At 54.4% G+C, this 13,439-nt stretch overlaps 1 protein-coding gene across 1 annotated transcript; it reads left to right on the top strand.

Annotated features, from left to right (window-relative positions):
- The first annotated feature begins 3,574 nt into the window (after nt 1-3,574).
- Nucleotides 3,575-13,151, top strand: CLDN19 (claudin 19). Its single transcript, XM_079131846.1, has 5 exons — nt 3,575-6,060; nt 6,887-7,051; nt 7,153-7,237; nt 9,011-9,163; nt 9,551-13,151. The coding sequence occupies exons 1-5, from the start codon at nt 5,838-5,840 to the stop codon at nt 9,597-9,599; spliced, it is 675 nt and encodes a 224-aa protein (XP_078987972.1). The 5' UTR covers nt 3,575-5,837; the 3' UTR covers nt 9,600-13,151.
- The last annotated feature ends 288 nt before the right edge of the window (nt 13,152-13,439 follow it).

Raw genomic sequence — 13,439 nt, 5'->3', positions numbered from 1 at the left:
AGACACTGACCGTGGAACTGGACTTGCAGATCCTGCCACCTCATCCCTGGCATCAAGCCCATCACCCTCACTATGCTTGAGATGCACTGGGGCGGGAACCTGCACTCTCATTTAGTCAATCAATATTTATTTTTTGAGCATCAGCTAAGTAAGAATATGGTAGGGAACAAAATAATCCCCTGCCCTCCCTCATGGAGCTTATATTTTATAGAGGAGACAGGTCATAAATGTATAAATATGTATTTGCATGTTTGTGTGTATAATCCTATGAGGCAGAAAATAAAGCAAATCAGGGCTCAGGCAGAAGGAGCAGCAGAGAGGCAGAGTAGGCCAGGAGGAGAATGTGGCCCACTCCTGGGTGGTCAGGTCCTGGGGGTCTCATTGACCACTCTGAGGACTTGGGAGCCCCAGCAGGGTTTTGAGCAGGGGAACAACAGCACCTGACTTACATTTTAAAATTTGGGTGTGTGGTACTAGGTACTCGGATGCTTTATGACCATTCTACATCCTCAGCACCTTTAATTTTTTGAGACAGGGTTTTCTTAGGTTGCAAAGGCTGGCCTTGTACTTGCGATTCTCTTGCCTCAGCCTCCCAAGTCACTGGATTACAGGCATGTGCCACTGTGCCCCACTCTGACATATTTCAAAAGGCCTCATGATCAGTATGTGATGAATCAGCCATTGGGGCAAGAATGGAGACAAGAAAACCTGTGGGGGCTACTGAGTGAGCCAGGAGAGGGGAAAATGGCCTCGGCCAGGCATCAGCAGTGAAGGTGGAGCAGCTGGGTTCTGGGTCTAGTCAGAGTCAACAGGAGGTGCTGATGTATTGACCAGGATGTTTCAGAAAAAGCATCCAGAAGAAGCCTAAGCAGATGTATACTGCGCTGTGTCTCCCTCGCCCAGCAGCTGGGGAGAAGACAGCAAGAGGAATAGTTGGAAGGCATGGGAACCAGGAGTTTGGTTTAGACGTGCTAAGCTTGAGTTTGAGGAGCATATTAATGCCATCCAAAGCCAGGTGGTAGACAGGGAAGGAGTCAGAAGACAGCTTGTCTGGAAGTGAGGGGAGCTGGTAGACGGTGGGACCCAGGAGCTGAGAGCCAGGGAACCAAGAGACATGGTGGAATGAGGGCATTTCAAGGAGGGAGAACAGCAGAGTCATGCTGCCCAGAGGCTGAGCAAGATGGGAACTGAGGATCCACCCACCTTTGCATTCAGCAATGAGGGATAGGCGGGAACTTTAGCAACAGATGTCTTGGCGAGGTGGTGTGGATGAGCTCAGACAGGAGAATGAATGGTGACAGTGGGCACAGACAACCTTTCCAGGAGTTCAGTAGAAAGATGAACTTAGAGGAAGATACGGAGTCAACAAATGACTATTCTTTAGGCTACAAGACAGTGTTGCTTGTCAGCATGCCTCTGCGAATGATCCAGCCCAGATAATTGCTGTTCCTCTCGTTGACATCTCTGTCCTCACTTGGGGACTCAGTGCAGAAAGGGCTGCAGTGGGTACCCGCATGGGCAGAACTGTGTGACTCTCGCGTCCCCCACTTGGAGTCGTATGTGACCTTCAGGATGGGCAGCCTCCAAGCGCTTCCTCACCAGGACAATGGATTTCAGTCCTTACCGCACCAGAGGGTTGTGGGTAGCAAAGAGGGAATGCTCACAAAGTGCCAAGCACAGTGCTTAGCACAGGGTAGAGACTCGACATCACAGAAATCTACATGGGCCTCATTCTGGTTTTCCAGAGGTTTCCACATCAAGGCAAATGACCTTTATCATTTCAACATACGCTAACCACATACAGACAGCAGACTGTCTCCACTGAGTTCACAAAAAGTCAAATGTTTTTGATGGCAGCAGGACCAAGATAAGTGTATATAATTAGGCTGGGGCGATTCGTCCTGGAAGCAGAGGGTGATGGCAGGGTCCTGGCTGAGATGTGACTGTGATTGCCTAGTTCGTGTTTGGTAAAGCAACAGGAGGAAGTTTGCTTGAGATGAAGGGAGAGGGCTCAGAACTATTGGAGGGGAAGAGAAGCACTCAGCAAACCTGGGGAAGATTCAGACATGACAGCCCTTGGTCTCCAGTACCCAGCACCACTGGCAGAGGTCTAGGCAGGGCACCAGAGACCTGTGTGCAGCACTGAGAGGAGGAAAGGCACCACTGGACCATGCCTCGTGTGGGTCCTCACCTAGGTTAGGCAGTGCGACACAAGAGGCTGCTCACAGTCCTCAGGAAGAAGACGATGAGCCAAGAGCAGTGAGTGGGATGAAGAGGAGTATTATGGGATTCCAGATCAGGGCAGTCCAGGTAGAATAGTTGGGGGCAGCCACATCGCTGGCTGGCTGTGTTGCTTTCTAACTGTGTGGCCTGAGGCAAGTCATCTCTGTCCTGAGCCTGTGGTTGTATAGGAATCTCAGACCAAGCTGGGGGTAGTAAGACCAGCAACCCTTCTGAGACTTCAGAGTTCCCCATGGTGGCTGCAGAGAAGGCCCTGGATTGCAGGTGACTGAATCAGACCCTTCTAACTAGCAAGGAGAGGACGGTGAAAGGGTTCTGCATTTCCATTAGGAGGAGGCAAAAACATCTGATCCTCCTAACAGTCAGTGATCAGCACATGCCTACCCAGGCCAGCTCTCGGCCAGGCGCTGTTGCCGAGGAAGCAATGAGAAGGCACCCGAGGGGGAGGCCCAGCCCAGGGGGAGCCTTTTTGGAATCGCTTGCTTAGGAACAGTTCTGACATTTTGTGTTCCAGCAGCGAGTCTCATCTATTATTTAATCCTTGCAAACTCCCTCGTGAACCAGGCAGGTCAGTGATGTCATTCCTATTTTTCAGAGAAGCTGAGGGATTTGTTTAATGTCACACAGCTTTTCAATGATGGAGATAAAGCTAGAACCCTTGGCTTCCTGTAATCTAAGTGAAAGCACTTTTTAAACAGTGGCATGTGCCACCCCAGGGCAGTTTAAGTTAGTTTTCTTGGGAGGCTAGAATGGGAAGAGTCCCTTCTTGCTCGCCCTGCATGCCTGGGAGTCACTCACTGCAGGGGCCACCAGGAGTGGCAGGTGCCCCAGCTGGAGAAGCTATGCTGTTTAGGATGTACCACTCCAGAAGCAGCACCTAAATTCCAGAAGGCTTTGGAGCATTGTAGAGGGAAGTTCATTAGAATAGGAGAGGACATTCTGGTAGAACAGATTTAAAACCTTATATGAGCTGGATACGGCGGGGCACAATTGTGAGCCCAGTGGCTCAGGAGGCTGAGGCAGGAGGATCTCAAGTTCAAAGCCAGCCTCAGCAACTTAGCAAGGCCCTAAGTGACTTAGCGAGATCCTGTCTCAAAATAAAATTTAAAAAGGGCTGGGGATGTGGTTCAGTGATTAAGTACCCCTGGGCTCAATCCCTGGTACAAAAAAAAAAAAAAAACTTCAAAGGAAGATGTGTCATCTGGGATGCCCAGGGTGGAGGAGGGTCCTGCTGCCACTGGGGCCTCACAGCTTGACACTTTGACCCTCAACAGTGACTATCTTCCTGTCTTGGCTGTTAGCTCTCTTACTTGTCAATAGAGCAGCTGGGGTCTCTGACGCTCCATTTCGTGTGACCTTGAGATTCCACAGTTTAAATACCTGACCTGGGTGCCCCTGAGACCAGAATCGCCCCCTGGATCTTCCTTAGAGAAACCCTCGCAGGTAGCAGAAGGATCCAAGGCCAGCTTAGAGAGGACCTCGACTCTGGGAATGGCATGTGCCAAGCAGCTGCCATCCGCTTTCCCTCCCCCCGCCAAGTGTCGCCTTATTCAACCATCACAACTCCATGAGGTAGGATCCGTTGAGAGGTAAGGGCACTGAGGCTCCACAGCACAGGTCATCTGTGAGGGGCACCTGATGACTGCCTGCCCCTCCGGCTGAAGCTGGCACCTCCCTGTGAAAGGCAGAAAGGCAGAGGTGGGGGTGGGGGGACCCAGGGAGTAGCGCCACACACCTCCAAGGAGAAGCCTCCCTCCTGCTTCCTAGCGGGGTAAGCTCCTCCCTCCACTTCAGCCTCTCTAACTCGTCAGAGGTCTGCCCACCTGGAAGGGTTAGAGGAACCAAGGCACAAGAAACCCCAGTCCCTGGGCTCTCACTGCCTCCCCAGGAGTCCTGGGTTTTGTCTCCTTCCCCACTCTGGGCTCTCGCCTCATCCTCTGCTCCCCTGGATCCTACTCTGTCGTCATTGAGACAGAAGAACAATTTGAATTCAGGACCGACTTCTCTGCCACTATTCTGGACCCCATTGGCATTTGGGGACCTGCGGGCCATTCCAGGAAGCAGTTCTATGCATACACAGATCCCACGTGGCTCAGAACTTCCTGATAAGGGGATCTCAGAGGGACCCAGGGTGTGGCACTATAGACCAAGCCACGCCCACTGCTGACCCCTCAGAGGGCAGACCACTCCCTCAGCTCCCTGGAGCTGCAGGCCATACCAGGGGCCCACGCCCTGGGCGGGCACACAGGGTTGCCATTGTCTGCTCAGTGCCTGGCACCCTCTCGTTTGCATAGCCACGTGAAGAATGCGAGGGAGCAGGCTGGGGACTTGTTCCTGCAGAGGCAACTGCGGGTCGGGGGAGGAAGCTGGCCAGAGTCAGGGTCGTAGCAGGTCCCTGCCTCCCCCACGCAGTCCCCCAAGGGCTGGTGGGCCGCATGGTACAGGGGGCGGCCAAGGGGCTGGCAGGAGCAGGAGCAGGGGTGTGACATTCCTGCTGCCCCCACACCGAGCCCGTGGGGCTGAAATGAACGTGCAGGGATTGCTAATGAGGTGGAGGAGAGTTAAACATTCCCCTGCTCCTGAGGACTGAGCTAGAATGGGAGGTCGGGGGGGGCGGCCTGAACCCCAGGAATGTGCAGAGGCCACTTCTCCTGCCGGGCTGTTCTGGAGCTGGGGGCCAGGGCCCGCTGTCCCAGGTCCCAGCAGGAGCTGCTAAACTAGCCAGCAAGGGGATTAACGGGTTGAGCAATCCACCTTCCTCAGGCCCATGCCAGAAGGCTGACTGGTACTGTCTCCCCAGTTCCCCGCCAGGCCCCGTGCTGGCCTGCAGCCAGCTCTGGCCGAGCCTCGATAGGGCCCCTCTCTGACTGACCCTTCGGATCTCAAACAAGACCTCACAGTACATATTCCCTGGTGTGGCTTTCCCTATTTTGATGCACACAGCTCCTAGGTACCAGGACCCTCCTCCCCAACACCCCATTCCCAGTCTAGTCTCTAACTTCCGGTCTCCGAGTTCTTGCCAGACAGTTCTCTTAGGTGTCTAAGTTTTATCTGCTGCAAGCTGGAATTCCTTTTCCTTTCTGTCCTCAAGTCTGAGGGGAAAAGGAAGGAAACCCCCAGGGTCAGATCTGCCTTGCAAGAGCTAAGTCATCACCTCAGGGCTGTTGAGAGATTATGAGAATTTTAGGGCTCTTGAATCAGGCTCCTAAAGGGGTTTCCCTGGACAGAAAGACTTTGGAGGGAGAGGATCGCCCCTCCCAATTCCTCCCTTCTCTAACCCTGAAGGGTGGGGCAAGGGTACCCACCTGGTCACTGGCCCCACCTACCACCCCAGGGGGCTGGGCATGAGCCTTGCTGGGGACCCTGTGCTGGCTCAGACTGCAGCTGTGGGCGGGCCCTTGGCCTCTGCCAGCCCGGTGCCTCCCCCTGCATTCTGAAGTCCAGAGCCACAGCTGCCATCACCTCTCCCCCTCCGCCTCAGTCCACTCGCCGCTTCTGCACCCCAGCTGCGTCTCTCTCCTGGCCATGACCACACTGCCTCCCAGGACCCTAACTCAACTCTGAGCCCTGGAACCCTTGGTCCCCTCCCCTGGGCCATGGCCAACTCAGGCCTCCAGCTCCTGGGCTACTTCCTGGCCCTGGGTGGCTGGGTGGGCATCATCGCCAGCACAGCGCTGCCGCAGTGGAAGCAGTCCTCCTACGCGGGCGATGCCATCATCACCGCCGTGGGCCTCTATGAGGGGCTCTGGATGTCCTGCGCCTCCCAGAGCACTGGGCAGGTGCAGTGCAAACTCTATGACTCGCTGCTCGCCCTGGACGGTAGGCCTGGGGCCTGAGGGGCCGGGAGGAGGGGCACAGGGCGGGGGAGGTCCAGAGCAAGCTCTCCCATGGTCTGCCACACTCCGCTCCCCGGCACCACCACCCCTACTGCCCTGTGCCAACCTGGGCCCCTTGGGAGGCAGGGGCTTTAGGGTCCACAGCCTGAGGTCCAGGTCCCATAACCTTGAGAGCCACCAAAACTTTTGCATTCTGAGGTCCTCACCATAGAGGGGAACTCTCATACTTTATAGGACACGGGAGGTCGAAGGAGATGAGGGCTCCATGGACACCTGAGCAGAGCTGCCATCAACTGGCCACACAGCGCCAGTCCAGGCAGGTCATAGGCCTCCCTCAGAGACCCAGGTCTCCTGAGCTGGCCTGGGGCCTGGGCCCTGGGCCGACATGCACACCCACGGAGAGGCAGGCATGTGGCTACCATGGGTGATTCACAGGCAGAGGGGAAAGTGATGAGAGTCAGAATGGCTGATGGAGGTGACAGTTGCTGCTGGGGGCCAGGCTGGGCTGGGTTGGTCTGGGCCTTAGGCGCCCTCAGCTCTTCCCTCTGCTGCTTGGGAGAGAGACCCAGGCCCAAGAGAAAGCAGCAGAAAAGGGCCAGGGGAAGTGGGAGATGGGAGCAGTGGCAAAGGGGACACTTCACCCGCCACTGTCATCTCTCAATCTCACCTGCGGGTAGATGGACTGTCTGACCTGGCAGGTGATCTGGCCTAGCCTAGCTCCTGCCCAAGCCCCTCCCATGCTGGGCTCCTCCCCTGCAGGCCCCTCCTCTCCCCCCACCCTGTTCAGCTCCATCCTGGCCCTGCCCCAGGTCATATCCAGTCAGCAAGAGCCCTGATGGTGGTGGCCGTACTCCTGGGCTTCGTGGCCATGGTCCTCAGCGTCGTGGGCATGAAGTGTACGCGGGTCGGAGACAGCAACCCTATTGCCAAGGGCCGGGTAGCCATCTCCGGGGGTGCCCTCTTCATCCTGGCAGGTGAGTGCCCTTTTCCAGCTTCTTGGCCACAGCAGATAGCCCCAGCCCCAGTGGCTGACCAGGGACCCCCAGAGCTGAGCACCTCCCTGCTCTGCCCTCAGGCCTCTGCACCTTGACTGCTGTCTCATGGTATGCCACCCTGGTGACCCAGGAGTTCTTCAACCCAAGCACACCTGTCAATGCCAGGTGAGTGCCAAGGCTGGGGCTCCCACTTCACCTCCTCTGGGGCAATGACCTTTCTCCAGAGGTTACTTGGAGGGGAACTAGGGAATGGGCCCCAGCTGTCGTCTTAGAAGCTCTGGAGTAGGAAACCAGGCCAGTGTCCTTGGTAGGGACAGGAGACCAGCTGAGGGCACCCAGCAAAGACTCCAAGGAGCGAAGTGCTCTGACTCTGGGTTCTAACAGCTCTGCATGTCCTGATGGGGTGACCTGGGAAAGTTACTGAATCTTTCTGCACCTGCCTTCTTCTGTAAATTGGAGCCAGAACCTGAGGACCAGCTTTTACATGGTTTTGAGGGTCCCCAAGACAATGCAGGTAAGGGATTCAACACAGTGCCTGGTTCCAGAGAGTGCTTGGCATATTTCATTTCAACTGGTGGCAGCAGGCTGAGGTGGCTTCCTGCATGGGGCAGCAGGTGTTGGTGTCCAGGGAAGTGAGACTGGAGAAAAGGGCAGATGTGGTAGGGAGGGCCTGTCTGCCAGAAGATTTTTGCTCCCCGTCCCGGGGTAGAGGACAGTGGCAGTCACTGCTGTGGTGTGTGGAAGAGAAAAGGGTGGACCCATTATGGTGGCAGCTGCAAAGTCTTGAGCAGAAGGCTCTGGGCCAGGGAGGCAGCAGTGGAAAACAGGCTCAGAGACATCTGGGAACTAGAATGGTGGGGAGCTGTAAGGCTGACGGCCTGGGGGCTGAATGGAGGTTCTCGGAATGGCCTTGGCCCATCCTGCCTCCTCTATCACCTCTCAACCCAGCTAGGAGCAAGAATAGGGTCCTAACAGGCCCAGTGGTGAAGAGAGGATGAGAAAAGACACCTGGGCTGTCATGGTTGGAAGAGCCCCTGAAGGAGGCAGAGGTGTGCGTGTGTGCGGGAGGACGATTTCCTGAGCTGCCAATTACACAAAGACCTGGGAAGCGAGGTCTAGCTCAAGGAGCCGAGCTGGAACGTGTTCCTCATTCCTTCAACGGTGCTAAGGCTCCAGAATTGCCAGGCCTCGTGCTGGGCCCGGGGACATAGATGAATCCCCGCCTCTGTCTGCCCTCCACATACTCTCAGGGACTGAAGGGTCTCCTGCTGAGGGGGAAGCAAGGGGTGGAGTGAACAGAGGGGCATCAAGGATCGCCCCCAGGAGGCGGTGGCCTGTGAACTAGGACTTGAAGGCAGAGGAGGAGCTGGGGAGGTACTCCACCAGGGGGGCGCTAGGTTCAAGACTTGCGCTAAGCCACAGAGGTGGGGGAGACCCAGAGGGCTGGGATGGTCAACAGGCCCAGGTGCAGAGAGCCCAGAGAGCCAGAGAGAGGAGCCTGGCCTTCTTCAGAGGACAGCAGGAGCAGCCCTAGCTGGGGGCTCTGTAGGCCAAAACACTACTGAAAAAAGATGGCAGGGATGGCCGGCTTCACTCAACCAGCCCTCCAGGGCCCTCCCATGCCCCCTCCACTGGACAGATGAGGAACTGAGCCCGAGTTGCTCAGAGCCAGGCTATAGGCTAGCCTTTCAAGCTGGAGGTCCATCCTAGGCCTGGTTGCCCTGGGCAGGGTCATATGCCGGGTGGGGTGAGGGAAGAAGTATAGCAGCACCCCAATTTACCTGGAGAGATGGAGGAAGCTGCAAGCCCATCCTCCAGCTCCCCCAGCCCCACCCCTCTGCCAGGCCTCTGCTGAGGAGCAGGACCTTGAGAGGACAGGGGCGAGGGAGGGCCAGGGCTTACAGCCACACCTGATGCCACTCTCCCCTCCGCTTACAGGTATGAATTTGGCCCGGCTCTGTTTGTAGGATGGGCCTCAGCTGGCCTGGCCATGCTGGGAGGCTCCTTCCTCTGCTGCACATGCCCAGAGCCTGAGAGAGCCAACAGCAGCCCCCAGCCTTATCGCCCCGGACCCTCAACTGCTGCCCGAGAGTACGTCTGAATCCCACCGTCCCAACCAGCCCTCCACCCAGCGGCCCCTTGTCTGGCACTCCAGCCAGCCCCTGCTACACCCTGGGCAGGGCCAGTAGGGCACACCATGTCTCCTAAGCTCCATCTGGGTTTCTGAGCACCTGATCGTCAACACGTGTCTAGGTCTGGGGCCCTTCTAGTCACCCAGCACAGCTTGGATGCCCATCTGGGTCACTAGCTCAGACCCCATCGCTCCTGCCCCAGGGAATGGGCCCTAGGCAGGGCTGCCGTGAAGGCCAACATCCTACTGCACTGGCCAGGCCCTGTGTCCAAACATGAAGTCCACAGCCCCTGCCTCCCTCACTGCTGCTCACCCCACTAACCAACTCTCTCTCTTTTGACTTTCAGACCCGTTGTTAAATTGCCCGCCTCCACCAAGGGTCCCCTGGGTGTGTAATGTCCAGGTCCCCAGCCAGGCTCTGTCCCCTGCCACACTAAGACTGTGTGTTTGGTATTTTTTTTTTTTTTTTGGAAACAGAAATGAACATGCAGCCCCAGGTGTGATTCATTTGGTCTGTTCCGGGCATGGTGATGGTGGGTTCTGGCTCAGAGAGGTCAGAACTGACCCCTGGGGCTCTTGAGTGGATTACACAGCACATGGAAGGTGGAGCCGAAAAGAACCTGGGGTCCTGCCGCTGCCTAGTAACCCTCCCAGCCTGGCCTTGGGCCTGGCACCAGGACTTCCATGAGGGAAGAGCCCACCCACCCCTAAAGGCTACCCCTGAGGCCTAGCCCAGCCCGGAGATGGCCGGGGAAGTTAGGAGGGACCCACAGGTAAACCCAGTCCCTGGAGGGCCTCTCAGGGAAGAGACAGTCCCTCCAGCCTGATGCTGGATCAGAGCTGGGTGAGGAGACACTGTGTAGGAGCTCCCTCAACAGAGAAGGGAACAGAGGGCATTAAGGCCGTCCTCAGTAAGGTCTGAAAACCCTAGCTCAGCTCCCACCCCAGCCTACAGTGGAGCCTGTGGCCAAAGCTCCATCCTGCACCCAGGAGTGTGTCACTTGGAAGGGCTTATGGTCTTGAAGCGTGGGTACGACCCGCCTTGAATAGAAGGGTTGAGAAGTTCCCAGAGGAACCCAGGAAAGCCAGTTCTTAGAGTCCCAAGGTCAGCCATCATCCTTCCTGTCTCCCCATCCAGCATGGGTCCCTAGCCACATGCTCAGCTCTCTGCCACCCAACTCCCTCCGTGGACTTGGGTCTCTCCCGGGGGGCCACTCCGCCTTCTCCCGCAGCACGATGACCTCCTGTGAAGAGGTGCCCATCACTGCTTCTTTCGCCCTTGCTTTCCACACACCTTCCCCTGCCAGCCCTGCCTGGTTTCCTCCACCACCCATCTGTGACCACATCTCCCTTTAAGTCCCCAAATCCCAAGAACGGCACAGCTTCTCCCTTGAACTGGACCCTGAGAGGTAAAGTGATGAAAATCAAGACAAAACGACTGCCACACTGCAGCCGAGGACAGGGAGGGCAGGGGAGGAGTAGGTGGCAGGGGGCTGTCGTAGTTGCCCCCACCCTGGTCTGCAGCTGCTGCACATCTGTGGGGGCAGCTGGTTAGGCCCGACAGGCTTCCCAAAATGCTGTCCTCAGAAGTGAGTGAGAGCAGCAGAAGAGGGGGTGCCTGAAGCCATAATGCTCTGGCTCCCGACCTGGGCACACATTCCAGGCACCTGGGGGTCGATGCGCAGGCCCCGCCCCCCAGACATCCTGACTTCATTGGTCTGGGTGGACCTGGGCATCAGGATTGTGTAGCTGCTCCACACTGAGGGAACCTCCATGAGGCCTAAGTGAAGGTCATTCCGAGGGGTCTGCAGAGGGACATGGAGCCTACAAATAGAGGGAGGGGAGGGAGAGGAATCCTATCTCCCTGCAGCCTTTCTGAAGACCAGGGCATGAAGGAGACACCCACATCCTTCTGATCAATGTATCTTTGTGCTGAAACAATTTTGAGTTTGACTCCTGTTGCACACACCCCCAAAGAGCCCTGTCTAACACAGAATTTGGAGCCTGGGAACTAAGCATCATGGGGTACCAGCTGAGAAGGGCTGGGATTGTCCCCTTCCCAGTCCAGGTATTTAGTAGTCCTTGCTATTTGATTGCAAAACTGGCCAGGAAAATGTGCCATCTTTTGAGATTCAGGGGACACCAAAGGCTTGGGAGAATGTCAAGATAGAATATGCTGGTGGCAGGGACAGGCTGTGAAAGAGAAGCTCCGTGCAGGGGGGGATCTGGTATCAGTCAACAAACTTCAGTCTGTTCTTTGTTGAAGGGAGCCCTTTCTGCTGGTAGCCAGGGATTGGAGGGGTGGTGGGTCAGGTACTCACACAGCTTGCTGAATTGCACAACCAATTAATATACTGGATTAAAAATGTGTCAGCTCCTGGCAGTGGGAAGGAGATGTCTGGGAGAAACTAGAGGAGTTTCTAGTCTCTCCTAAAGAACCTGTGAGCCTCATCCTGAAGCCCTCTCCTGAAGCAAACCCATTCAAATATCCACATCAAGGTCACCTGGGCTTCCAACCAGAGGCAGGGCCAACTTTCCAGGCCTTGGGGCCAGCCTGTTGTTTACTGTCCTAGCCCCAAGGCAGAGACCCAGAGAGGAAGGGTTCAGACTCAAAAGGTTGGATACTAAAGCTTTTGCCATTGTTTTTTAGTAAATAGAGTTTCCCAAGAAAGGAACTGGTACACCATAAAACATGATTTTAGGAGGAATAAACCTGTGCTCAGTCCCTAAGGAAAGCCCCAGGTCCTAGGGAGCTGACCAGGAAACTCATTCATTGCCTGGAAAGAAGCTTAATTGAAAAACATCTATCTGAGACTATAACATATGAAACATTATTAGACGATTCAAGGAATTATTATTAGTTAATTTTGTGTTATGTATATTGTTAATTTTGTGTGATAATGACACTGTAGTTTTTATTTTTTATTTTCGCTTCTAATCTGGTAGAGGTACACACTAAAATGGTGGCTGAATTTGCTTTAAAATACTCCAGGAACAAGAAATTCATGAGTCGGGAAAGCTATAAAATAAGGTTGACAAAGATCAGTGGTATTTGGGGGTTCACTCTACACTTCTATTTGTATGTTTGTTTGCTAATGAAAGAAAAAAATATATAAAAAGTTTAAAAATACCACCAAGTTTTGCTGGTTGTACCATTTTACGTACTCCTCCTGGCCAGGAGCATGCGGATGAGGAATACTCTAAAACTCTTGCTACTCAAAGCATAGTCCTTGGATGGCAGTATTACATCACCTGGAAAATTTGTTAGAAATGCAGAATCTTACCAGGCGTGGTGGTGCATACTTATAATCCCAGTGGCTCAGGAGGCTGATACAGGAGGATCTCAAGTTCAAGGACAGCTTCAGCAATTTAGCGAGACCTAGGCAACTCAGTGAGACCCTGTCTCAAAAAAATAAAAAGAGCTGGGGAATTGGTTCAGCAGGAGTGCATGAGTGACCCTGGATTCGATCCCTGGGGATACACACAATGCAGAATCTTAACCCCCCCATCCAGCCCACGTGAATCAGGCTCAGCATTTTATCAAGATCTCCAGGCGATTCATGCACACACTCGTTTGAGCAAGCAAGCTGGTGAGGGCGATGTGGTGCTTCTTTTTAAAATGAGCATTTCCTTTGAACTTACCCTGTTTTCCTCCACAGTTTGTTAGGTATGTCGAATGCGGCTCCCTGTACGATTTTGTCTAGAGTTGGTAACTTAGGAGGAGCTACAACTAACCCTGATCCAGGCAAAATTCAAAACGAAGAGTTACACCCAATGCTTCTGCTTTCAGACTTTTTCTTCTCACAAAAATATTTGATTCAATGTATGAGAATATTGCAGACAGTTTTATTCTAGCCAATCCGCCTGTTGAAAATAGCTGAAAATAATTGGGTAAAGTATAAAACTTTCTTCAAAGCACCAAAGGACTGTGATGCTACCGAATCCCCACAGTCAAAAGCCTGAGTAGCTCCCTTCTCCTCAGACACACGGAGGCTCTAGGGTCTCCACGATGCTGAGGGGTCCTTGGCTGGCATGGGTGGACATTAGTGGTATAAAAGGGAACTGAACAAATTGGTGGATGTACTGAAGATAATGAGAGCCAGGCTGTTTGATTTTGTTTTTATTTTTGTTTTTGGTACCAGGAATTAAACCCAGGGCGCTTAACCACCGACTCACACCCTCAGCCCTTTTTTATATTTTTATTTAGAGGCAGGGTCTTGCTGAATTGCTTCCAGT

This window comes from Sciurus vulgaris (genome assembly GCF_902686455.1).
Source record: "Sciurus vulgaris genome assembly, chromosome: 1".
NCBI lineage: Eukaryota > Metazoa > Chordata > Mammalia > Rodentia > Sciuridae > Sciurus > Sciurus vulgaris.
This window is presented reverse-complemented; position numbering and strand designations above follow the sequence as displayed.